At 44.1% G+C, this 26,379-nt stretch overlaps 1 protein-coding gene across 4 annotated transcripts in view; it reads left to right on the top strand.

Annotated features, from left to right (window-relative positions):
* TICRR (TOPBP1 interacting checkpoint and replication regulator) overlaps window positions 1-26,090 on the top strand; it is a 50,559-nt gene extending 24,469 nt beyond the window's left edge. For 3 of the 4 annotated variants that reach the window (XM_045058805.1, XM_045058804.1, XM_045058807.1), the window contains exons 13-21: window positions 317-413; window positions 3,024-3,081; window positions 4,664-4,813; window positions 15,370-15,460; window positions 17,942-18,003; window positions 19,299-19,433; window positions 20,018-20,175; window positions 22,278-24,420; window positions 24,541-26,090. In XM_045058805.1, the coding sequence (XP_044914740.1) occupies window positions 317-413; window positions 3,024-3,081; window positions 4,664-4,813; window positions 15,370-15,460; window positions 17,942-18,003; window positions 19,299-19,433; window positions 20,018-20,175; window positions 22,278-24,420; window positions 24,541-24,884 (3,238 nt within the window). In that variant the 3' untranslated portion in view covers window positions 24,885-26,090. The remainder of the gene's footprint in view (window positions 1-316; window positions 414-3,023; window positions 3,082-4,663; window positions 4,814-15,369; window positions 15,461-17,941; window positions 18,004-19,298; window positions 19,434-20,017; window positions 20,176-22,277; window positions 24,421-24,540) is intronic. The other variant, XM_045058806.1, reaches the window with a different exon arrangement.
* The last annotated feature ends 289 nt before the right edge of the window (window positions 26,091-26,379 follow it).

Raw genomic sequence — 26,379 nt, 5'->3', positions numbered from 1 at the left:
TGCAGTGTTGATGACGTGGTCCACAGTGTCCTTCCTACCTGTCCTCATGGGGTTGCCAGGAGCCTTTTATGAGACAAGTTGAGGGCTTCCGCGTACTTTCTGTTTTTCTTGATGTTCTTCATTGCTCTTAACTAGTTGAATTTATAGCAGTTATTTTGGAAATTGTGAAGTTAGTGTATTTCGCTACAGATTCAGACCAGTGTCAAAAAAACTGACTTTTATTTACTGTTCTCTTAGAAACTCCGGTTCTTTTCTAATGTAACTACTTGTCACCTCTATTGAATGTGTTTTGGCTCTTTGTTTCTGTTTTTAAAAGGAAAAATGCGTTAATAAGACATAAAAGCATTGCAGAGGTTTCACAGAATCTTCGGCAAATTGAAATTCCCAAAGTGTCCAAGAGAGCTACAAAACATGTAAGTTATTTCCAGAGGACAGGAAATGGTGCTTCTAGGTCTGTTCTTTCCAGCAGGAGTTGATTCAATAAGTAAGACTGAAAGGCAGTGTCTCTACTTTGAGGAAATGGTCATTGGAGAATATAGAAATAAAAGTAGATGTTTTTAATCCAACAAGTAAAGAACTATAAATTTGTTAAAGATAAGCCATCTTACCCAAAAGTGTGACAGTTAGAGGTGTGATACAAAGAAAATCAGCAAGTGAAAGTTAGGAATGAATAAGTGAATTCAAAATATCTAGATAAGAAAATTCACAAAATAATCACATAAGCAAAGAGACCGTTGAAAAAGTAATGTGCATCATCATAGGACTTTGCAGATCAGAAGGTGCTTTTCAGTACCTTTTACTTCAGTAAGGTGGGGTGGAGGAGGAGTGCTGTCGGGACCCAGGTGGTCTGCTTTTCTGTGACAGTAGATGGGAGGACTTGAACCCAGCTGCAGTCTGTTAATATTAAGTAGAACTGATGTTTTATTAAGGAAAGAAGAGAGTACCTTGAAACTTTTTGGAACTGCAGGCACTCTGAGAAGAGTTAAAATTCTATAAGAACTAGTTTTAGAAGCATTAATCATAATGGTTTGCTTTGTTTCTAGATATGTATAGCTGTCCTTTGGGATTGGAGGTGGGATTGTATTTTAAGAGCTAGTGGTATTGACTTCCTTAGTGTGCCTTCATAAGTGTCCATGAATCAGGCATTAATCGTATGTATGTGTTGGAATCCTGAGTGGAGAGCAGGAAATCCAAAAGTGACAGCAGCAGAAGTGGCAGGCTTCCTCTCTCTAGATGTTACAATGATTCACAGTCCTTTCTAGCACTCCTTAAGTCAGCCTCCATGTGGTAGTTCATTCTTCAAGTAACACATTGGCATAATGGGAAAGAAACAACCCCAAGCTTTAAAAACAATTCCATTGTATAGCTGTATCTATATTTTTAGATTATTGTATAGCAAATAATTTAATATAGAGACTCCTTAAGAGTATAGTCATCCTCGGGGTGCTTGGGTGGCTCAGTGGGTTAAGCATCTGACCTTTGAATTCGGTTCAGGTCATGATCCCAGGGTTGTGGAGTTGAGCCCTGCACTGGGCTCTGCGTGGAGCCTGCTTAAGATTCTCTCTCTCTCTCTCTCTCTCTCTCTCTCTCTCTCTCTTTCTCTCTCTCTCTCTTTTCTCTCTCTCTCTCTCTCTCTTTCTCTCTCTCTCTCTCTCTCTCTCTTTCTCTCTCTCTCTCTCTCTCCCTCTCTCCCCCTCTCCCCCTCTCCCCCTCTCTCCCTCTCTCCCTCTCTCCGTCTCTCTCTCTCTCCGTCTCTCCCATACTCACAGTGTCACTGTAAAATTTTAAAAAAGGGAGGGGGGCACCTGGGTGGCTCACTTGGTTAAACATCTGACTTCAGCTCAGGTCATGATCTCACAGTTCATGAGCTCAAGCCCCACTTTGGGCTCTGTGCTGTCAGCGCAGAGCCTGCTTCAGATCCTCTGTCTACCTTTCTCTCTGCCCCTCCCCCACTCATGTGCTCTCTCAAAAATAAACTTTTTTTTTAAATTTTTTTATTTAAAAAAAATATTTTTTTTGACATTTATTTATTTTTGAGACAGAGAGAGACAGAGCATGAACAGGGGAGGAGCAGAGAGAGAGGGAGACACAGAATTTGAAACAGGCTCCAGGCTCTGAGCTGTCAGCACAGAGCCCGACATGGGGCTCGAACTCACAGACCGTGAGATCGTGACCTGAGCCGAAGTCGGACGCTTAACTGACCAAGCCACCCAGGCACCCACATTTGTTTTTTTAAAGAGTATAGTCATCTTCTAATTTATACGGGTTTTCCTTTACTTTTTTTAGTATAGAAGGTATACATGATCATCGTTAAAAAACTGAAACCTTAATAAGTTAAAAGTTAAGAGTGTCCCTCCTCTTCCCAGGCCCCTTTCTGTATACACCAATAGCACACATCAAAAGTTTCCACATACCTGGATACACGCCTATGCATAAATGTTACAAATCGTTACTAAGCTACTATACTTCTCCTTCCCACCCCCACCACTTTCTCCCATCATGTAGCTCTTTCTGTGTATGTACAGATAAGTCTTCCTTCCTTCTCTATTTTTAAAGGTCTTACTAATCTTTTAGTGTCTGTTGGATGGATGTATCAAAATGTCTTTCATTCTTTATGGATATTTAGGGTGTTTGCTTTTTTTTTTAAATTTTTTTTAACGTTTATTTTTGAGACAGAGAGCATGAAGGGGGAGGGTCAGAAAGAGAAGGAGACACAGAATCTGAAACAGGCTCCAGGCTCTGGGCTGTCAGCACAGAGCCCAACATGGGGCTCGAACTCACAGACCGTGAGGTCATGACCTGAGCCGAAGTTGGACACTCAACCGACTGAGCTACCCAGGCGCCGCTGGGGTGTTTCTTATTTTGCACTACAATGTAGGCTTCAGTGTCCTTGGAACATATATCTGTTTTTGTGCATTTTACAAGTATTTCTGTTAGGGGTTCCGGCAAGTGGAACTGCGAGGGTCAGAGGATTTCATGTGGAATTTTTATTCTTTTTAATGAGTGCCGATTTACTCTTTCAGGAAGGCTCTCACCTTACTCTTCAGCAGCCTCCAGTCCTGGCAAAAGATACAGTGCAAGGTATACTTTGTCTTCTCGGTGTACGCATATACTGTCTAGGATGACAAACTTAGTTTAATTGCATGTATTTAAACAGCTGCATACAGTTCTAAATTATAATTTTATATGATCGTTGGTTAATGAGATACGTCCAGGTATCATATGTCCTAAGTCCAAATATGTCCTAAGAATATCTTAGGAGAATAAGATATTCACACAGTCTCAAAATAACTGCGTTCTGCAAAATCACGGGCCAGAAATCTTTATTTTATTTTTTTAACTAAGCTTTACACCCAACATGGGGGGTGAACTCATGACCCTGAGATCAAGAGTTGCATGCTCTACTGACTGAGCCTTCCAGGTGTCCCTGGCCTGAAATCTTTTTTTTTTTTTCTTTAACACCATTATTATGAAAGCCACAGAAAGGAAAAGAGTCAATGAAACTGGTCTAGATGAAAGCACTTTAAGTGTGACAGTTGAATGCACTATATGATGCCTGCCTGGATCTTAAATTCAGGGAGGCAAGAAGCCATAAGGGATATTGAGACAGTAAGAGAAATGTGAAGATTCGTAGTAAGCTGGGTGATAGGCCTTTATTTTTTGTGGTGTTCCTACCTTACTGTGCTGTGTTCCTGGTGGGAAACTGTGTAAATGTAGAGAGTGATGGAGGGAGAAAACAAAACTTGACAGTTGGTGAATTTTAATGATGACTCTACATGTAATGAATTAGTCATTGGCATTTTCTGTCAATGTTAAACTTTTATAAACTTGGGAAAACAAACCAACAAATCCAGCTTGGCCATCAGATCATAAATGAGTTTCAGGCGTTTGTTTTTGAAACTTGGGTATCACTGGTGTCCTTAACTTTAATGTCTGTCATTGATCGGTAAATATAAGGGCTCCTCCCAACTTGTGGGTCATGGTTTATTGGGGTTGTATTTAAATGACTTGCTCTCAGAAGAGTTACCGTGGTGAGTGAGTGAGTCAGCTTCCCTATAGGCCATCTTGCTTCGGATGAAGATGCCATCCTGCTGGCTTTGTCAGGTAGTTTTTGATTGATTCTTCAGCTACTTTCCTCAACTTTAAGTCTATAAAGGTCACACACTCCCAAGTTCTGAAGTCAGAAAGAGAATTTAAAATAATGCAGCAAATTCGTGAAATACTCACAGAGTGAAATCTGTGGATTTGAGAAGAACACTTTTTCTCCTTGGAGCCGAGTACAAAGCAGTAAAAAGGCCCAAAGTGAGGAAAATCCTCACAATTCTGGCATACATTAAAACAGACCCTGATCTACACTACCGGCCTCCTGAGGATTGTGTCCATTTTACAATGACGACAGACTCTGATTTAAGTGGTGTGGGCCTTGTGTTCCTGAAAAGTTAGATTTAAATTGAATTTGTAAAAGTAAATAGTCTTTATGTACCCTATGAGTATAATACTTAAGAAAATCCTGTTAGTAAATGTGAATATAGAAGCCAGTCTGTAGAATAGTTCCTTAAGCTTAATCAGCCGCTTTCTGTTTTGGATGTCTTTCTTTTCCCAGATATGGCATTTATTAGTGATAATATTTGGTGCTTTTGTTTGTTTTTTGTAATGCTTTCAGAAGTGACCAAAGTTCGAAGAAATCTCTTCAACCATGAAATGATTTCTCCTTCAAAGAGATTGGCAAAGCGGGGGTTGCCCAGAAGCCATTCTGTGTCGGTTGTGGAAGGTTTGGAGAATAAACTTAACAACTTGAAGAAGAAGACCAAAGGTATTATATTTTAGGGTAACCAATAGAAGGGGATTCTTGGATCCAAAGCAGTCTTCAGACTCTGTTGCAGAAGCTCATTGATCTCCTCCATTTTCCTCTCTGTGGTTACCATCAGTTTTCCCCTTGGGGTCTCTCTTCCTCCAAACTTGGGTGAAGACTTAATCCTGGGATCTGGTCAGCCCTCTCCTACCTAGTCACCCCTACAAGTATCTGTTTGACAAACCAGTGAAAAAGAAATGAAGGATAATGACCGGTTTTTTTTCTAGTCTTTTGGGTGTTTTGGTTTTTTTCTTTTTTGTTCTTGTAGTAATTGAGTAAAGAATGCAATTCACTGGCCTTCATTGTATTCGTGAAGTGGTGCAACCGTCATCACTAATTCCAGATTGTTTTCATCACTCCAGAAAGAAACCACATATCCAGTACAGTCACTCTCCCGTTTCCCCCAACTTTTCCAGCTGTAGACAACCACCAGTCTACTTGCTGTTTCTGTGAATTCACCGCTTGTGGATATTTCTTTTAAGTAGAATCATATACTATGTGGTCCTTGTAACCAGCTTCTTTCACTTAACATAATGTTTTCAAGCTTTATGTACAGGTTGTAGCACATCTCAGCACTTCATTTCTTTTTATTGCCATAATACACCATTGTGTGGATAAACTGCCTTTTATTTGTCCATTCATCAATTGGCGGACATTTGAGTTGTTTCTCCTGTTCAGCTGTTAGGAATATGCTTCTATAAACACACACAAGATTTCACGTAGACGTGTTTTTAATTCTCAGGCACATGCCTTGGAATGAAATTATAGGGACATATGGTAACTCTGTGTTTAACTTTCGAGGAATTACCGAATTGCTTTCCAACGTGGCTATACCATTTCAAGTTCCTGCTGGCGATGTGTGAGCGTTCCAGTTTCCCCACACCTCCCCCCCACCTGTGGTCTCTTTCTTTGATTCTCCCCATCCTCCTGGGTGTGCAGTGGTGGCTCATTGTGGTTATGAGTTGCATTTCTCTGATGACTGGTATTGAGCATCTTATCCTGTGCCTGCTGGCCATTTGTAGATCTACTTCAGAGAATGTCTATTCAAATCTTAGCCCATTTTCTAATTGGGTTGTCTTTTTACTGTTGAATTATAAGAATTCTTTATGTATTCTAGATATTAGGCCCTCATCAGATACATGATTTGCGAATATTTTACCTCGTCTGGGGGTTGTCTTTTCACTTTCCTTGATAGTGCTCTTTGATACACAAAGTTTTTAATTTTGGTAAAGTCCATTTGAAAGCAGTTTGTGAATTTTTGTCATTGCTCATGCGTTTGGTGTCCTAACTTACGGGAAAAAAAACGAACAGAATCCGCTTTTAGCTTTAAACAGTTACGTTTCAGTCTGATCCATTTGGAGTTAACTTTTGTGCATTATTTTGTGTGAGATAGGAGCCCAACATCGTTCTCTCATATATGGCTATCCAGTTGTTCCATTAGTTGAAATGGCTTCTTTCCTCATTGAATTGTCTTGGCATCTTAGTCAAAGTCAATTGACCAGGGGTGCCCGAGTGGCTCAGTCGGTTAAGCATCCGATTCTTGGTTTTGGCTCAGGTCGTGATCTCACGGTTCATGAGATCAAGCCCTACGTTGGACTCTGCTGACAGCACAGAAACTGTTTGGGATTCTTTCTCCCTCTCTCTCTGCTTCTCCCCTGTTTGTTCATTCTCAAAATAAATAAACTTTTAAAAAAAGTTAATTGACCATATATATTAAGGTGTTAATTTTTTTTTAATTTTATTTAAATCCAACTTAGCTAACATATAGTGTAATAATGATCTCAGGAGTATAATTTAGTGATTCTTCACTTACATATACCATCCAGTGCTCATCCCAGCAAATGCTCTCCTTAATGCCCATCACCCATTTAGCCCATCTCCACACCCAGCGCACCCCTCTAGCAACCCTCAGTTTTCTTTATTTAAGAGTCTCTTAAGGTTTGCCTCACTTCCTCTTTTTATTTTTCCTTTTTGAGTGAAGTCATATATTTATCTTTCTTTGCCTCTTTCGCTCAGCATAATACACTCTAGTTCCATCCATGTTGTTGCAAATGGCAAGATTTCATTCTTTTTGATCACCGAGTGATATTCCATTGTGTATATATATCACATCTTCTGTATCTATTCATCAATCAATGGACATTTGGGCTCTTTCCACAACTTGGCTTTGGTTGATAGTGCTGCTATAAACATTGGGGTGCATGTGCCCCTTCGAATTAGCATTTTTGTGTTCTTTGGATAAATACCTAGTAGTGAAATTGCTGGGTCTTAGGGTAGTTCTATTTTTAATTTTTTGAGGAACCTCCCTACTGTCAGAATGGCTACACCAGTTTGCATTCCCACCAGCAGTGCAAAAGTGTTGCCCTTTGTCTGCATCCTTGCCAACACATGTCATTGCCTGAGTTGTTAATGTTAGCCCTCCTGACAGGTGTGAGGTGGTATCTCATTGTGGTTTTGATTTGTATTTCCCTGATGATGAGTGATGTTGAGCATCTTTTCATGTATCTGGTAGCTATCTGGATGTCTTCTTTGGAAAAGTGTTCATGTCTTTTGCCCATTTCTTCATTGGATTCTTTGTTTTTTGGGTGTTGAGTTTGATAAGTTCTTTATGGATTTTTGGATAGTAACCCTTTATCTGATATGTCATTTGCAGATATTGTCTCCTTTTCCATCAGTTGCCTTTTTGTTTTGTTGATTGTTTCCTTTGCTGTGTAGAAGCTGTTTTCTTGATGAGTTTGCAGTAGTTCATTTTTGCTTTTGTTTCCCTTGCCTCCAGAGACATGTCTGTAAGAGGTTGCTGTGGCTGAGGTCAAAGAGGTGTTGCCTGTTTTCTCCTCTAGGATTTTGATAGTTTCCCATCTTACATTTAGGTCTTTCATCCATGTTGAGTTTCTTTTTGTGTATGGTGTAAGAAAGCGGTCCAGGTTCATTCTTCTGCATGTCGCTGTCCAGTTTTCCCAGCACCACTTGCTGAAGAGACTGTCTTTATTCCATTGGATATTCTTTCCTGCTTTGTCAAAGATTAGTTGGCCATACATTTGTGGGTTCATTTCTGGGTTCTCTATTCTGTTCCATTGATCTATGTGTCTGTTTTCGTGCCAGTACCATACTGTCTTGGTAATTACAGCTTTGTAATACAGCTTGAAGTCCAGAATTGTGATACCTCCAGCTTTTGTTTTCTTTTTTTAACATTACTTTGGCTATTTGGGGTCTTATTCTGGTTCCATACCATTTTAGAATTGTTTGTTATAGCTCTGTGAAGAATGCTGGTGTTATTTTGATAGGGATTGCATTGAATATGTAGACTGCTTTGGGTAGTGTCAGCATTTTAACAATTTGGCTTTTAAACTTTTTTATATGTGTATTTATTTTGAGGGAGAGGGAGAGAGAGAGCATGAGCGGGAGACAGAGCATGAACAGGGGGAGGGGCAGAGAGAGAAGGAGACACAGAATCCGAAGCAGGCTCCAGGCTCTGAGCTGTGAGAACAGAGGCCGATGCAGGGCTCGAACCCACGAACCGTGAGATCATGAGCTGAGCCGAAGGCAGATGAGCCACCCAGGCACCCCAACAATTTAATTGTTTTTTAAATGTTAGGTAGAAGTCAGCAGTAAAGCCATCTAGTCCTGAGTACTTCTTTGTGGGAAGGTTTTGATAACTACTTCCATCCTTTCACTTGTTACATACAGGTTTATTCAGATTTTGTTTCTTCTTGAGTCTGTTTTCAGTGTTTGTGTCTTTGTAGGAATTTGTCCATTTCTTCTTGGTTATCTATTTTACTGTTACACAGTTGTGCACCGTATTCCCTAATAGTCATTTGTATTTCTGCGAGCTCAGTAGCAATGTTCCCTCTTTCATAGTAGTTGGGGTTTTCCCTCTCTTTTCTTGGTCAGTCTAGTTAAAGATTTGTCAATTTAACAAAGACGGGAGTAGAGTTTAGTGATTCTTCACTATAAAACACTGGGTGTTTTATGGTTCTTCTCAAAGAACTGACTTTTGGTTTCATTGGTTTTTCTGTTGTTTTTTAATTCTTGATTTCATTTATTTACTATGTAATCTTTACCATTTCCTTCCTTCTACTTGCTTTGATGTTAGTTTGATCTTTTTGACCTTTTCAGGTTTAGTTTAGGTTATTGATTTGAGATCTTGTTTTTTAATAGAGGCATTACAGGTACAAATTCCCTTCTAAGCACTACTTTAGCTGTGTCCTGTAAGTTTGGGTGTGTTGTGCTTTCATTGTCATTATCTCAAGATATTTTCTAATTTCCCTTGTGATTTCTTCTTTGGCCCATTGACTATTTATGTGTGCATTAACCTTCATGTATTTGTGAGTTTCCCAAATTCCTTCTGTTGTTAATTTCCAATTTCACTCCATTGTGGTTGGAGAACAAACTTTGTATTTTAGTCTTATTAAATTTGAGACTTATTTTATGCTCTACCATTTGACCTATAATGGAGAGTGTTCTGTGTGTGCCTGAGAATAATGTGTATTCTGCTCTTATTGGGTAGAGCGCTATACTAATCTCTGTGACCTGTTTATTTTATAACTGAAAGTTTGTACCTCTTAATTCCCTTTATCTATTTCACCCACCCCCCACACACCTCCCCTCTGGGGACCACCAGTTCTATGTATTGAGGAGTCTGGTTTTGTTTTTTTAGGTTCCACATATAAGTGAAACCATATGGCATTTGTCTTTCTCTGACTTAGTTCACTTAGCAAAATACCCTCTAGGGCCATTCATGTTGTCACAAATGTCAAGATCTCATTCTTTTTTATGGCTGAGTGATATTCCATTGTATGTATGCCACATCTTCTCTATCCATTCATCTATCAATGGGCATTTGGGTTGCTTCCATATCTTGGCTATTGTAAAGTTGCAATAAACGGAGGTGTGTGTATATCTTTTTGAATTAGCAGTTATCATTTTCTTTGGATAGATACCCAGTAGTGGAATTGTACTGGTGAATTATATGATAATTCTGTTTTTAATTTTTAAATGAACTGTCATTGGTCATTAAGGAGGGCACTTGTTGGGATGAGCACTGGGTGTTACATGTAAGTGATGAATCACTAAATTCTGTTCCTGAAATCATTATTACACTACATGTTAACTAACCTGGATTTAAATAAAAAATAATAGTCCAAAACTATAAGGTTTAGAATCAAGATATGTATGCATATATATATTAAAAAATCAAGAATTTCCTCTACAAAAAAAAAAAATAATAATAAAATAAAGGAACCTTCATACTGTTTTCCCCAGTGGCTGCACCAGCTGGTATTCCCACCAACAGTTCATAAGGGTTCCCTTTTATTCACATCCTCACCAACATTTGTTATTTCTTGTTTTGATAGTAGCCATTCTGACAAGTGTAAAGTGACCTATCATTGCAGTTCTGATTTCAGTTTCCTTGATGATGAGTGATGTTTGAGCATCTTTTTATGTCTCTGTTGGCCATTTGTATGTCTTTGGAGAAATAGCTGTTCAGGTCCTCTGCCCATTTTTTAATTGGATTATTTTTCTGGTGTTGACTTGCATGAGTTCTTTATGTATTTGGGATACTAACCCCTTATTGGATATGTCATTTGCAAATATCTTCTCTCATTCAGTAGGGTTGCCTTGTCGTTTTGTTGGTTTCCTTTGCTGTGCAGAAGCTTTTTATATTTCAGTGTAGTCCCAAAGGTTTATTTTTGCTTTTGTTTCTCTTGCCTGAGGAGACATACCTAGAAAGAAGTTGCTGATGTCAGGTTACTGCCTGTGTTCTCTTCTAGGATTTTTATGCTTTCAGTTCTCACATTTAGGTCTTTAATCCATTTTATTTTCATATATGGCATAAGAAAGTGGTTCAGTGTCATCCTTTGCACGCAACTATCCGGTTTTCCCAGCACCATTTATTGAATAGACTCTTTTCCCATTGTATATTCTTTAAAAAAATTTTTTTTTCAACGTTTATTTATTTTTGGGACAGAGAGAGACAGAGCATGAACAGGCGAGGGGCAGAGAGAGAGGGAGACACAGAATCGGGAACAGGCTCCAGGTTCTGAGCCATCAGCCCAGAGCCCGACGCAGGGCTCGAACTCACGGACTGCGAGATCGTGACCTGGCTGAAGTCGGACGCTTAACCGACTGCGCCACCCAGGCGCCCCTCCCATTGTATATTCTTGCCTCCTTTGTTGTAGATTTACCGCATAAGAGTGGTTTAGTTCTGGGCTCTGTATTGATTCTTTGGATCTGTGTGTCTATTTTTGTGCCAGTACCATACTGTTTTCATTATAGCTTTGTAGTATATCTTGAAATCACAGATTGTAATACCTCTAGATTTGTTCTTTATCAAGATTGCTTTGGCTAATTGGGATCTTTTGTGGTTCCATACAAATTTTAGTATTTGTTCTAGTTCTGTGAAAGATGCTGTTAGTATTTTGATAGGGATTATCTTAAATCCGTAGATTGCTTTTTGTAGTATGGAAATTTTAACAATATTAAATCTTCAAATCCATGAGCATGGAATATCTTTCCATTTATTTGTGTCATCTTCAATTTCTTTTATCAGTGTTTTATACTTGTCAAAATACAGGTCTTTCACCTCCTTGGTTAAGTTTTATTCTTTTTGGTGCAGTTGTAAATGGGATTTTTTTTTTCTTCTACTTTGTTACTAGTGTGTAGAAAGGCAACAGATTTCTGTATATTAATTGCAATCCTGCACCTTTACTAAATTTATTTATCGGTTCTAGTGCTTTTTGGTGGAATCTGTAGGGTTTTCTATATATAGTATCATGTCATCTGAAAATAGTGACAGTTTTAATTCTTCCTTACCAATTTGGATGCCTTTTATTTCTTGTTCGATTGCTACAGCTAGGAGTTCCAGTGGTACTGTGTCGAATAAAAGTGGTTGATACTCTTGTCTTTTTCCTGATCTTAGAGGAAAAGCTCATTTTTCACCATTGAATATGATGTTAGTTGTGGGTTTTTCGTCTATGGCCTTATTACTTTGAGGTATGTTCCCTCTAAACCTACTTGGTTGAGAGTTTTTATCATAAATGGATGCTGTGGTTTGTCAAATGTTTTTTCTGTGTCTATTGAGACGATCATACAGTTTGTATTCTTTCTCTTGTTCATGTGAAGAATCACGTTGTTTTTGCAAATATTGAACCACGCTTGCATCTTTGGATTAAATCATACTTGTGGTGAGGGATTTTTTTAATGTATTGCTGGATTCGGTTTGCTGATATTTTGTTGAGGATTTTGGCATTTTTGTTCATCAGAGATACTGAGCTGTAGTTTTTTGTAGTGTCTTTGGTTTTGGTATCAGGGTAATGCTGGTCTTGTCAAATGAATTTAGAAGTTTTTTTCCTCTTTTATTTTTTGGAATAGTTTGAGAATTAGGTTTCTTTTAATAATTTTTATCACTTTGTTGACAGTCTCATTTGTTCATACATTGTTTTACTGATTTCTTTATTTCTTTGTGATATTCTTGAGTCATTGAGCACATTTAGAAAACTTGATTTACTGTCCTTGACCAGCCATTCTGATGGGTTTTCTTAGTGATGGTCTCCATCAAATTCTTCTTTTCCTGGGGATGGGCTCTATGTCCCTGTTCCTTTGTATATTTTGTAATTGTTTGTTGAAGATTAGATATTCTGACTATTATAATGTGGCAACTTTGGAAACCAGATTCTCCCACTCCTGAGTGTTTGCTCCTCTTCGCATATTGAGGACTTCAGCTGTCTCTGTTTTCCAAACAGAGACATGTAGTCCATATTGTGTGTGGTCACCGAAGTTTCTGTTCTGTTATCTCTGGTTTGCCAGTAACCTGACCAAGATTTCCTTAAATGTCTGACTCTAAAAAGGGAAAAACAAGAAAGTATTCTTGTCCCTTTAAATATTCCCATAGCCATCTTGGGAAACGCAGCTGCCTCCTGGAGGTCCCAAAACCAGAGCAAGTGTCTGCGCCCGCCCATCAGGGGTCCATCAGATTAACCACACAACCCCAAGTTTGGAGGACAAGGTGTCTGCCCTACCACCAGCCACCTGCTCCCAGAATGTGGGCCCCTCTCCCCACAGCTGCGGTGCGGCTGGGGAAAGGAGATCAGAGCTTCATGCGTGGTGTTCCCTTACCAAAAATCAGCAGCATCTTCCTTGCATGAATCATGTCCCTCATTGTTGCAAGTAGCTCCTTGGGTTCCAGAGTTCTAAAATACTTGATTCTGATCATTTCCCACCCCCCACTCCCCTGCCAGTTTACTAGCTGTTTTGGTGGAGAGACCAACCCCTAGCTTCTTATGGCACTATTTAGTGTAACATCACTCCCTCTGGGGATTACAATTCCTATCTTCTAAGAGCCTAATTCAGATTAATACCAACTTCATTTCAGCAGTATTGAAAAACTTTGCTCCTCTAAATACAGTTCTGTTTCCTACCCCCTCCTTTGTGCTCTGTTGTTATACACATTACATCTTCGTACACTCTATGCCCATCAACATCAATTTATAATGATCACTTTATTTTTCAACTCCTAGGAGAAGAGAGTTACAAACGGAAACTGCTTCTGTGCTGTACGTTGTATTTATTTATCTAGTTCCTTCCCTGGTGCTCCTTGATTCTTCCCATGGATTTGCCTCACTCTTGAGTGCCCTTTGCTCTCAGCCTGAAGGACCCCCTCTAGTATTACTCATGGTGCAGGTCTGCTACTGAAAAGTTCTGTTTTTTGGAGGGGGGGAATTTGTTTTTAACCTGGGATGTGCTAATTTCTCCCTCATTTTGAAATAATTTTGCTGGATATTCAATTCTTGGTTGAGTCTTTGCCCTTTCAGCGCTTTTCTTTTTTTTTTTTTTTAACGATTGGTTTTGAGAGAGTGCGAGTGGGGGTAGAGACAGACACACACGCAGAATCTGAAACGGGCTCAGGCTCTGAGCTGTCAGTACAGAGCCCGACGCAGGGCTCGAACCCACGGACCACGAGATCATGACCTGAGCTGAAGCTGGACACTTAACCGACCGAGCCACCCAGGCACCCCTGCATGTCTCTTTTTTTATTGACAACTGGACGTAACATAATAAGACACTTCTGACTTCTCCCCTCCCCTCCAGTGTTTGTTGTTATTGTTACTGCTTTTGTTTGGTGACTTTCCTGAACTAATTCTTTAAAGTCTGTATTCTGTCATGTGTGGCCACTGACATCTGCTCACTTGGCTTAGCGCTCCAGCTAATGATTGGACAGATTTTCTTTGATGCCTGGAACCAGTAAGTTTCTCAGCCTTTGCTGAGGGCCTTTGGTGCGTTGGCTCATTTCTTCAGTACTCAGCCAGGCAGCGTATATTTCTCTCTGCTTTTCTAGAGCCTCAAGGTGAGCCGTGGGTGACAGCTTAGGGCCTTCTTGGGTTTACCCTGGGCGTGCACACAGCCCTGCATTGCATGGAGTTTTAGGTCCCAGGAATATGTTGAAGGTTTGTTGAGTCCTCCATAGACACCTCATTCCCTAGTTTCCCCTTTTATGCTTTTAGTTAGCTTGTTGTTTGCCCCAGCTGTTATCACTCCCCTAGGCAGCTGTGATGTTCACAAGTGCTGCCGGTTGGTTTCAGTAAGTGCTCCCTGGAAAAAGCTCATTCATACTGGGTGAGTCCTGAGGTCAAACAGAGACTACTTGAGCCCGTGAGATTTTGCTTTTGCGGGGGAACTGCCAGACAGGTCAGATAATGACATCTGTGAATGGGGCTTTGGAGGAGCTCCAGAGCTCCAGTCTCATTTGGCTTTGTTCACACAGGCCCCTGGGCCATTGGTCTGCAGAGTGATTGCAGGCTGTTGCTTTTCAAGGCTACGGAGCTAGGGGCGCTGGGGCAAGATAAAGTTCCGTGGACTTGGCTGTTGTTACTGGGATTCACTGTTTTTCTTGGATAAATACTCCATGGATTGTTGCAAACTAGTTAATTTCCAGAGTTCTGAAAAGGCTGATTTTGCCCATTTTTGCCCAGTGTTCTCGTTCCTTTTGTGGAAGAGTTATTTCAGAGGTTCTTACACCACATTGCTGCCGACATCACTTCTCTTCCTGGTCACTTCTAATTCCCTCTAAACTAGTCCTCCCGTGATCAGCTTGGTTACATACCCCACTGCGGAAATGCATGCCGGCTAGATGGCTCTCGCTATTCAGTATCTTAATATCTGTGTGGCATGTCAAGCACTTTCATAGTCTGTCATTTCATCATAAATATAAGAAGCACTGGTGAGATGGATACTTATTAGTCCTGATTAAATATTTTTTTTTTCAGAATTGCTTATTAGAATTTTACAGTATTTTACACTAGCTTATTATTTAATCTCTAATGCTGATTGACTGTTGTGTCATGTTAAATTAAGTCCTATGGTTAGACGTTAGCCCCAAAACGATCAAGAGCCCCTCCGGTAAAGACAAACAAAAACCACTCCAGGTGAGTAGTGAGCCATACAGAATTGCAGACTGCTCGCTTTGCCTTGCTGCCACTTCTTGATAAGGTTAAATGAAATTGATGCTATTTACATTTTAGGTTATCACAAACTGCTGACTAAGAGTGTGGCTGAGACTCCAGTACATAAGCAAGTCTCCAGAAGGCTTCTTCATAGACAAATCAAGGGCAGGTGAGTAGCATCCTTGCCCAGCTACTTTGTGTAGTCACACAGCCGTGCTAATGATCTTGTGGGCCACCGTCCACCTTCTCGGAGCCCCTGTGACTGAGGTCTTAACTGTCTTGTTACTAAAGAGTATTCAGCATTCTGTAAATTCTGAGGGCTAGAGAATCATACAGAATGCACTCTTTTGCGTCACCTCTTTCACTTGGCATAATTATTTTGAGATTGGTCCATGGTGTTGTATGTATCCATATTTCTTCCTTTTTGGGGTGGTGAGGGGTTGCTGAGAAGCAGTCCATCAAATGGGTATTCCACATTTATAAACTTTTTTTAATTAAAAAAAATTTTTTTTAACTTGTTTTATTTTTTTTTTTAATTTACACCCAAATTAGCATATAGTGCAACAATGATTTCAGGAGTAGATTCCTTAGTGCCCCTTCCCCATTTGGCCCATCCCTCCTCCCACAACCCCTCCCATAACCCTCAGTTTGTTCTCCATATTTAAGAGTCTCTTCTGTTTTGTCCCCCTCCCTGTTTTTATGTTATTTTTGTTTCCCTTCCCTTATGTTCATGTTTTGTCTCTTAAAGTCCTCATATGAGTGAAGTCATATGACACTTGTCTTTCTCTGACTAATGTCACTTAGCATAATACCCTCCAGTTCCATTCACGTAGTTGCAAATGGCAAGATTTCATTCTTTTTGATTGCCGAGTAATACTCCGTTGTACATATATACCACATCTTTATTCATTTGTCCATCGATGGACATTTGGGCTCTTTCCATACTTTGGCTGTTGTTGATAGTGCTGCTATAAACACAGGGGTGCATGTGTCCCTTCAAAAGAGCACACCTGTATCCCTTGGATAAATGCCTAGTAGTGCAATTGCTGGGTTGTAGGGTAGTTCTATTTTTAGTTTTTTGGGAACCTCCATACTGTTTTCCAGAGTGGCTGCACCAGCTTGCATTTCCATTATAAACTTTTAAAAAAATTTTTTTCAGAGAGCGTGTATGCATGTGCTCACACATGGGGGAGGAGCAGAAGAAGGAGGGAGAAAACCCAAGCAAGCTCTGCGCTCAGCCACCCACACAGGGCTTGATCCAAAGATCCTGGGATCACGACCTGAGCCAAAGTCAAGAGTCTGGTGCTCAGCTGACTGAGCCACCCAGTCCTCCCCTGCACAATTTTAAAAACCATTCTTCATGGCATCTGGGTGGCTCAGTCATTTAACTGTCTGATTTCTTGATTTTGGCTCAGGTCAGGACCTCATGGTTGTGAGATCAAGCCCCATGTTGGGCTGTGCATTAAGTGCAAAGCCTGCTTAAAGTCTGGGTGGCTCAGTCACTTAGGCAACCGACTCTTGGTTTCGGCTGAGCTCATGATCTCGTGATTTATGTGTTCAAGCCCCACGTCAGGCTCCGTGCCACCTGCTTGGGATTCTCTCTCTCTCTGTGCCCCTCCCTTGTGCACATGCTCTGTCTCAAAATAAACATTTTAAAAAACCTTCAAAAAAATTCTCTCCCTCTCAGCTCCTCCCCTCACATGCTCACACTTTCTCTCTAAAAATAAAAAACTTAAAAAAAAAAAAAAAACCCACGCCGGGCACCTGGGTGGCTCAGTCGGTTAAGCTTCTGATGTTGGCTCAGGTCATGATCTTGTGGTTCATGAGTTCAAGCCCCATATCCAGCTCTCTGCTGTAAGCACGGAGCCTGCTTCAGATCCTCTGTCTCCCTCTCTCTGCCCCTCCCCTGCTTTCTCTCTCAAAAATTAAAAAACAAAAATGCAAAAGCATTTGTCATTACATGGAGGGGGTCATCATCACTGCTGGGCCAGGCTGCAAGTTTAGGATCTCGGCTCAGCCTATGTGTGTGGTGGGCCACAGTTTTCCATGGTAGTTAGTGTCTGAAAGTTTGTCGTGCTAAGCTGCCCCTTTCCTGGTTCTTTGGCTAGAGAAAGCTGACTTTTCTTAGGGCAGTTTTGGTACCTGTTGACATATTTGGGTTGACTATTTCCCCAGCACCCAGTCCAGGATCCAGGAAGCAAAAAGGGAACTCTCTGGGAGCTCACTGCCCTGTCTCTCTTTGGGTCCTGGGATCCCCAGCCACCTGCCTCTTCTTGTCACTGTTTAATCTGTAGTTCATTTTAATATAACATCCAGGGTTTTTAGCCGAACTTAACAGGAATAATAGGAAGGTTTCATCTTGACATTATTTGTGTACAGATTTTACATACTTGTGCAAGTTATCTACAGGATAAATTGCAAGGAGAGAAATGGGTGGGTTAGAAGGCATGCATATTTTTAATTAATTTTTATGTTGTAAAACCACTTTCCAAAAAAGTGTTCTAACCATTTTACTTGCAACAGTAAAGTATATGAGAGTGCTTACCAACACTGGTACTCTTAAGCCCTGTGGTCTCTGTTGCTTTGTGAGGCTTATGGTGCATGAACCATGAGTGATACTAAATAATCCCTATGCTTGTTATTCATTAAGGTCCTCGGAGCCTGGTCCTGATATTGACATAGTCGAAGAGTCCCCAGAAAAAGGAGCAGACGGTATTACCTATGTTTGTTTTGTGCTGTTTTCTCTAGTTTCTTTGAAAACCCTCTGTGGTGTTGTTCAGCATGTCCTAAGATATTGTGCAGACACTATGACAGCTCTGGGCCTGCAGTGTAGATCAGTAAATGTTTATTAGTAAATGGTCTTTTACACAGAATTTCCTGAGGGAATTTCTGGAGAAAACTTTTTACACAGTAGGAACAGAGGTCAGGGTACGGGCTAACACGGGGTGATACAAAGTGCCGTGGCTTCTTTTTAAAGTACATGTAATGCAGGGGTTTCCAAAAGCAAACATTTTGTTTTTTCAAAAAACAAAGTCATGTTTTTAATGACTCAAGTAATTTGTTTATTGTAGAAAAATCAGAAAAGTAAAACAAAAAATACAGAGAAGTCAAATTAAAAAAAATTTTTTTTTTTTAACATTTATTTATTTTTGAGACAGAGAGACAGAGCATGAACAGGGGAGGGTCAGAGAGAGAGGGAGACACAGAATCTGAAACAGGCTCCAGGCTCTGAGCTGTCAGCACAGAGCCCGATGCGGGGCTCGAACTCACAAGCTGCGAGATCGTGACCTGAGCCGAAGCCGGACGCTTAACCGACTGAGCCACCCAGGTGCCCCAAGAAGCCAAATTTTTAATAATTGCTTGGTAATCCCACAACTCAGAAATACTTAACATTTTAGCTTCATTGATACTCTTACAGGTATCGTTTCTACACAAATGTATGTATCATAAACATGAAAACTGTAATTTTTTTTTTTTAACGTTTTTATTTATTTTTGGGACAGAGAGAGACAGAGCATGAACGGGGGAGGGGCAGAGAGAGAGGGAGACACAGAATCGGAAACAGGCTCCAGGCTCTGAGCCATCAGCCCAGAGCCTGATGCGGGGCTCGAACTCACTGACTGCGAGATCGTGACCTGGCTGAAGTCAGACGCTTAACCGACTGCGCCACCCAGGCGCCCCGAAAACTGCAATTTTTAAATTTAAAAAATTTTTTGCAAAAGTCACACTATATAAACCCTTTTTTCACCCAGTATCATGGTTAAAAGGGTGGCAGTTTGAGATTTCCAAAGGTCACAGTCTGGTAGGTCAGTGGTTTTTCTGAACTTTGTTGGAGCCATATGTCCTACCCCTTGTAACTTTGTTACACTTCAGAAGTCTCAAGGTCAGTAATTTGTGACAGTCCATTTTGTATGTGGTATAACATAAATTTTACCCATTTCATACACAGGCAAATGTAAAAAGCTTGTGTTTCTCCCTGGTTACTAACTGTGATTCTGGTTTTGTAGAAATAAGCTTGAGACGAAGTCCTCGAATCAAGCAGTTGTCACTCAGCAGGACAAATTCTGGTTCCTTCTATTCTGCGTCTCAGCCCAAGTCTCGAAGTGTGCAAAGAGTTCACTCATTCCAGCAAGACAAATCAGGTAACTTGCTTGCCCGCCGCCTAGTTGTGTGCCTACTTGGCGGGAAGTATTTTTGGGAAAAGAAGTATAAAACTTGGCATTTTCTTTCTTGATATTGGAGCGGTAGAACAGGCATATTCAGTAGAGGTTTAGAGTGATGGACGATCCATGACATTCACTAACAGTGTCCTTCCTTTGGATTCCTACAGCTGGTCATTCATACTATCCTTTTGGTAATTTATTCATTCAACAGGTAAATTACCTGTTATTTCCACCATGTGTTCACATTCTACACTCGGGTCCTAGGTGGAAGGGGATACCTGTTTGTCCTTCATTCTTTCATCCATCATTAGTTTGGATCATCAGATAATGTGTTTTTATATTTACAAATTAAATTCTTTTACTTGCCTCACATAAGGGCTGAGGTAACTATGCAATCTTATTAATAAGTCCAGATGGCAGCAATAATTGGGGTTGCTGGCGTAGTTAGGTGGGATCCCCCACTCCCAGTAGCTCGAAAAAAATTGTTTTCTTGTATGGACTGGCTGTTCTGTTAGTATTGGGAGGGCAGGAGTTGAGAAAGAATTACTGTTTTTGACTTGCAGACCAAAGAGAAAAATCTCCAAACCGAAGTATTCGTTCTCCCAAGAGACTGCTTTTTGGGGCATTGCATGAGATGGTCAGTCCTTCTGAGAAGGGTTCAGCTCGACTTCAGAGGACTTCAAGAAGCACATTGGGTTCTGAGATACCTACAGCTTATCAGGTATAACATTTCTATAATGTTTAAAATAGTGTGGTCTTGTGGGGGGAAACAAACATGGCCCAAAAAACCCACTGAGACCATTAGGGACGAGAAAGCAGGTGATCTGTAGATGTTAATACATATTTGGGGGTGGTTGGGTTGATCGAGATGAATGGTTATTGGGTATATAGGGATGTAAGGCAGGAGTTTGGCTGAGGCCAAGGTGGTAGGAGAAAACAGAAATGATCTCATCTAGTCTCTTGGTTTCGTCCACCATTTTTATCATACACCACGTATAGATCTTCCTGAAATGTACAGGCATCATTCATCTGTTGCCCTTACACTACCCACCCAATCCAGTCATCCACGTGAGAAGCCCGAGTCACTCCCAGACATAGCCATTTATACCCATTCCCTTTTCTCCATCCCTGCAGTTCTGCCCTATTCCAGTTCTGCCTGGAACATTTCAACTGCCTTTTCCCTTTTCCCTCTTCCCTCTCAAGTCCATCCTGCCCCCAGAGGCCAGAGTGAGCCTTCTTTTTTTTTTTTTTTTTTTACATCTATTTATTTTTGAGAGAGCACAGTGGGGGGAGGGGCAGAGAGAGAGGGAGACACAGGATCCGAAGCAGGCTCCAGGCTCTGAGCTGTCAGCACTGAGCCCAACGCGGGGCTTGAACCCACAAACCGGGAGATCATGACCTGAGCCGAAGTTGGATGCTTAACCGACTGAGCCACCCAGGCACCCCCTGGAGTGAGCTTTCTGACTGCATCACTTTGCTTAAAGCTCTAGAGACCTGTTGTTAAACAGGGTTTTCTGAAAATGGAATCCTTATGTTAAAAAATACTTTTTATTTGGAAACCCAATAAACCGCTTAGAGTTTGTGGGAGGACACTCAGCTATGGAGATGGGTTTGAAGACCACAGATTTACGGAACCAGGTTCAGTCCTCTCCAGATGGGCATGGGCCTCCATCAGTTGGCTCTGGCCCCCACTCTCCCTCTGCTCTGTCCTCCACCTTTCCGGTGACGTCAGGCTGCACGTAGGTCTGCATGCAGCTGCTGGTTTTCATTTTAGGCAGAGAAAATGATAGAGCAAAGGCACCAGGGGCACCTGGTGGCTCAGTTGGTTAAGCGTCCGACTTCGACTCAGGTCATGATCTCACGGTTTGTGAGTTCGAGCCCCGGGTCGGGCTCTGTGCAGACAGCTCAGAGCCTGCTTCCGATTCTATGTCTCCCTCTCTCTGCCCCTCCCCTGCTCACACTCTGTCTCTGTCTCTCAATAATAAATAAACGTTAAAAAAAAAATTTTTTTTTTAAAAGGCACCAAAATTACCTCTTCCCCGCTTTCCCACCTTTTGCATTTACCTGCTGATACCCATTCTTAATGACCTAACTCACTGTTCCTGTCCCCCCTTCAGGCTAGCTGGGTTAGACAGTCCTCTCTTGTGCTGCCAACACGTGTTGTCCCATGCACATCCCTTTCGGTGCGCTGGTGACACTATTACCATCTTTCTGTACCCCATTCAATGTGAAATACCCACTAGACCAGGATTCCCTTGAGATGATCACAATGGGTGTCTGACCTGCTTTACCTGTTGGAGTGTTTAACTGCATTTTGCCAGAAGGAAGGGAGATTTTTTTGCTGGGGAGTGTCGTTCCTGAGACGTCATCTTTGTTGCTGGACCTTAGGTATCCATATATTCCATACTCCATCCCCCCCCCCCCCGCCACAGCCTGGCACATGACGGGTGTGTAGCAAGCACATGTTGAAGGTAGGTGAACAGCAGCTGATGTGACACCTAGAAGCTACTTCAGGAAGGGAGCAGGAGCGGTGGAAGAGACCGTGGCAGTAGTGGAGTGATCCACCATCGAAGGCGAAGCGTGTTTTAGCTGTAGTATGCATCTGAAGAAAATTCTTGTTCTTAGGACCAAGATCAGATTTGGTGCTTAGTGCTAGGAAAAGAAAAGCGCGCATCATGTTTTGGAAGTTGAAACGTGCCACTGTCTGAAATCCAGGTTAAGGATTTCCCATGTGCCTTTCTGATCGTCTTAGAGGTGACTCAGATGCTCTGTAGAGCATATGGGTGATGACATTCAGGCACTGAAATGAGCATTTCTTTACAGACTCCCAAGAAGAGTAACCGGAAATCTCCAAGCTCCTCTAAAGCGACGCCGAGACGGTTCCCTCGTATGCCACGAACTCCACTGCGCACCCGTGAAAGGTGGCAGAAACCCCCTACCGAAGTGACCCCTGTGAAACAGGCCATGTTTGAGGAGTCCTTAAAAGACTCCTCACAGGACTGGGGCTCACCATCTCAACCAAAAGTCACTCCTCAGAAAGGCTGCTCCCTGGCTAAAGGAGGAACCTCTCCTCTTGAAAAGAAGATCCCAAGAACCCCCGGAAGGCCAGGTGGTCAGCCAGCTGGATTTCTGCGGAATTCTACTTGGCCCCTCTCGGTGACCTCCAGTCCAGAAAGCACCCCCTGCCCCGCAGCCCCCAACGGGACCGCAGGTCTGAGTCCTGCCGGGTCCTCTCCGCGAGTGGCAGCCTCAGGGGCGCGGGGAGAGACGCCTCCGGACCAGGAGCACCACCGTCCCTGTGTCCCCGGGGCCTCCCAGGCAGGGGAGCTAGCACAAAAAGGAAAGGAGAAAGCCTCCTCCACCCCCGGGAGCCCGGGGACGACAAGTCTGGTGCCTCCCCCATCTCCTCCTCCAGAGAAGCCTTTCACCTTTCCCTCAGGCAAGGTTTCCAAGAAGAGTCCATTTCAGAAATTTTCGACAAACTCTCCTTCCCCCAGAGAAATGGACTGGAGAGAGCCCTGGAAAGCCCCCAATGTAGCCTCACCTCTCTCCTGTCCTGCTCCCTCAACTCCTCCCAGAATCCTGCAGAATGCCCAGTCTGACCCCGCACCCCCTCGGCCCCCTTCTAAAACTGGAAAAAGGTGCAGAGAGCCCTCGGATCTTGCAAGCAGCTTCCTGGAGCACCAGCCTAGTGCCTCTGCTGCTCCTAGAGAGGCCCCAGCTGACAACCCAGCTGCCAGCACAGATGCCGGAAAGGACCAGAAGGAAGTGAGCCTCTCTCTTCGGTCTTCCCCTGAAAGACACAGCTACCCTGGGCTTGGCTTCAGGAGGGACTGGCGTCTGTCCTCTCCTCTGCTGATGGCGAGTGACACAGAGTATCTCACTCTCCTGGACAAAGCACAGCTTGATGGCAGTGATGGCTTAAAAAGTGATGTGGCACCAATGGGAGAAGAGAGGCAGTCAAGGACGATGGTTGCCAAGGAGAAGTCTTCTCCATCGAGCCCTGGGGTTCTTCCATCCCCTCATTCCTGCGGGCCTGGTTCTCCCCTGACACCTTCCTACGACCTGCGCTGCACTGCAGACAGAAGGCAGCGCCAGGCCGCCGCGCAGCTGGAGGATCTGCAGGCGTCAGCTCGGCTTCCAGAAGCCCCCGCCAGCCCGCAGACCTACGAGGTAGAGCTGGAGATGCGAGCTTCTGGCCTGCCCAAGCTTCGCATCAGAAAGATCGACCCCGGCTGTCTGTGCGAAGCTGAGTCCCTACGAAGGGCGGGGAGCTCCCGGGGCGACGAGAGCTCCCTCCCTGGTGTTGGCCTGCCCCGGGCTGGCAGGTCCTCAGGAAGACCCGAAGCCACCTACGTGTCTCCCCCCTGCCTCCGCCCCTCACACAGCACCCCTGGCAAGAGCGGGGGACAGATGTACATCTGCCAGTCCTGTACCCCCACCCGCGGCCCCTCTAGCACCCCCTCTCCGTTTCAGACAGACGGCAGTGTTCCTTGGACCCCGTCTCCCAAGCACAGCGGGAAGACCACTCCGGACACCATCAGAGACTGGCCCCGCAGGAAGCGGGCAGTGGGCAGCAGCTCTGCTGTGAGGAGCGAGGTCAGCGCTGACCTCCCTGCAGGGGTGTCCCTACTCGAGCCGGAGAGGAGGGAGCGAGGCCCCGAGCTCAGCATCAGCAGAACTCCCCTCTTGGGGGATTTTGAGCTCGAGGGGGTGTGCCAGCTGCCCGACCATTCACCTCCTGGGGACAGTGTGCCGAAGGCCGAGGAAGCCTGCTCCTGGGGACAGTTTGGGCTGGGTTCCAGGAAGAGGCTCCTTCCTGCTGAGGAGGAAATGGAGTGTCAAGCAAAAAGAGCGTGTGACGGGCAGAGAGGAGACCCAGAACTCAGCAAGAGCGAGGAGCGGTCTCCGGGCGTGAGCGTGCTGTACCTGCCCTCCACGGGGGATGACGAGGTGTTCTTTTCAGGTGAGGCTGCCGCCGTGGGTTTTGGTGGTTGGGGGGAGCACCTCAGAGCTGCTCCTTGAAGAGGCCCGGACCCCGTGGAGTGGGGTACCACGGAGCCGTGCTCACCCTGCGTCTCTGTAGGTTCCACGCCTTCTCCCGGCTGTGCCGTGCGGAGCGGCGTCTCTGCCAGCGGGCTGCAGGCCCTGACCCAGTCTCCACTGCTGTTCCAGGGGAGAACGCCTTCCTCTCGGTGGAACGATGCCAGAGGTAATTGTTCACGGAAGGTCCTGAGGAGTGACTGCTGGGTGCCTCCCCGGGGTCAGCTCGGGGCTGCCAGGCCGTCTGGGGAAGGAGTTCTAGGGAAGGCCGGGGTCTCGGACAGAGGACCGTCCCTGCAGGGTCCCGTGCTCTTCCCAAAGAATCTCCGCATTAGAACCCCATGGTGTAGTTCCTGCTGTGTTTTCTTCAGCTTCTTGAAACTGTGACAGATGTGGATATCCCACATCCTGTGTGGCGGGAGTGGAGAGGGGTGGGCGGCACGCTGGCAGTTTTCCCACAGCGGGTTCCACGCTTCTGTACTGGAAGCTTCTGTACTGTGGTAGATGGAGGACTGGCTGTCGTGATCAGACTCGAGGCTTCCCTTTCCTCGACCCCGTGGCTTGCGTCTGCTGAGTGCGTGGGTTAGAAACGTCTCCTGGAACTAAAGGGGAATGCAGGAGTGGGGGGCCTTTGGTGGTTCCTCTCCCTTGACACTCAGACATAAATCACGTGAAACAGCATAAACCCCACAATCTGAGCAAAAAAGCATGTACCAACCCAGCTGAGGGAGTTCAAACTGCAGTACTTAGCTTTTTCCATTATTTACTGCCGTCCGGTCAGCGCTGACGGGTGGAGGGCGCTCACGCAGCCCGAGAACCTGCAGGCCGTGCTGGTGTCAGTCCGTCTTCGGGTGCAGCCTCTCCAGTTCAAGCCCGTTTTCTTTTGAAGTCTTTCTGCCCTTCTCTAGATGAGGATATGGATGTTTTCCCGGCCACAGAAGACTCTCCTTTCAGCCGAGCCTTCTCCAGGAGACGCCCCATCAGCAGAACTTACACACGGAAGAAGCTGATTAGCTAGTGAGGCTGGAACCGGTCGGGGGACTTAAAACTTCAAACACTATGGAGCGTGGCCGGAGCCACCGTGTCCCCAGCACAGAAGACGTGTTCTGAGCGGTCTTCTCCGGGTTGGAAGTTCCAGGCTGCTCTCTGTCCCACGTAACCCTGGGCTTGCTGCACAGAAACAGGAATCGCCAGGGCTCAGTGGAGCCAAGGGCGTTCAAGAGACGAAGCTGCAGTCAGCCCGGTCCCCATGCCTCTTTGTGGTCAGCTGTCACATTCTTTACTCCCTCTCTGGAAATCCAGCCCTTACCCCTCCTTAGGGAGGTGGTGGCGCTGGGGCTGGGAGTCAGGAAGCAGGCAGGAACTGTTAAGACCAGGCACTCATTCCAGCCCTGCCCTCCGAGAGACCAAGGCAAGTCAGTCGACCCCCCCCCCCCGCCCCTTCATGGGTTCTTTATGAAGCTGCCGTTAGGCTGGGCCCTGGAGATCCCGGCAGGGCTCGTGAACTAAAGCACCACACACAAAGCTGAAGGCGGTGGCAGACAGAATAAATTTCTTGCCTTCCCCGTATAATAATAAAGTCCTCTCTTGCTACTCAGTGCATTTCTGCTTACTCACCAGGGCCGACCTCTGGTGGTTCCTGGAGCAGCCACATCCCTGGGTCTGCGCTGAAACTCAGCCAGTGCCCAACAGTCCTCACCGTGAGTGGGGAGATGCACCGGAGTCACACAGAGGCCCGGCGTGTCCCAAGGAGCAGCTTCTGGGGACTCCTGGTGGGGGCCCCGGTCCACAGTTCTGAATTGGGCCTGTCTCAGGGGCTCTAAAAAGCCTTCACACCTGTCATGTTCTCAAATCTGACTCGTGTCTTGTAAATCAAACCAAG

This window comes from Felis catus, chromosome B3 (genome assembly GCF_018350175.1).
Source record: "Felis catus isolate Fca126 chromosome B3, F.catus_Fca126_mat1.0, whole genome shotgun sequence".
In the NCBI taxonomy this organism is placed as follows: domain Eukaryota; kingdom Metazoa; phylum Chordata; class Mammalia; order Carnivora; family Felidae; genus Felis; species Felis catus.
This window is presented reverse-complemented; position numbering and strand designations above follow the sequence as displayed.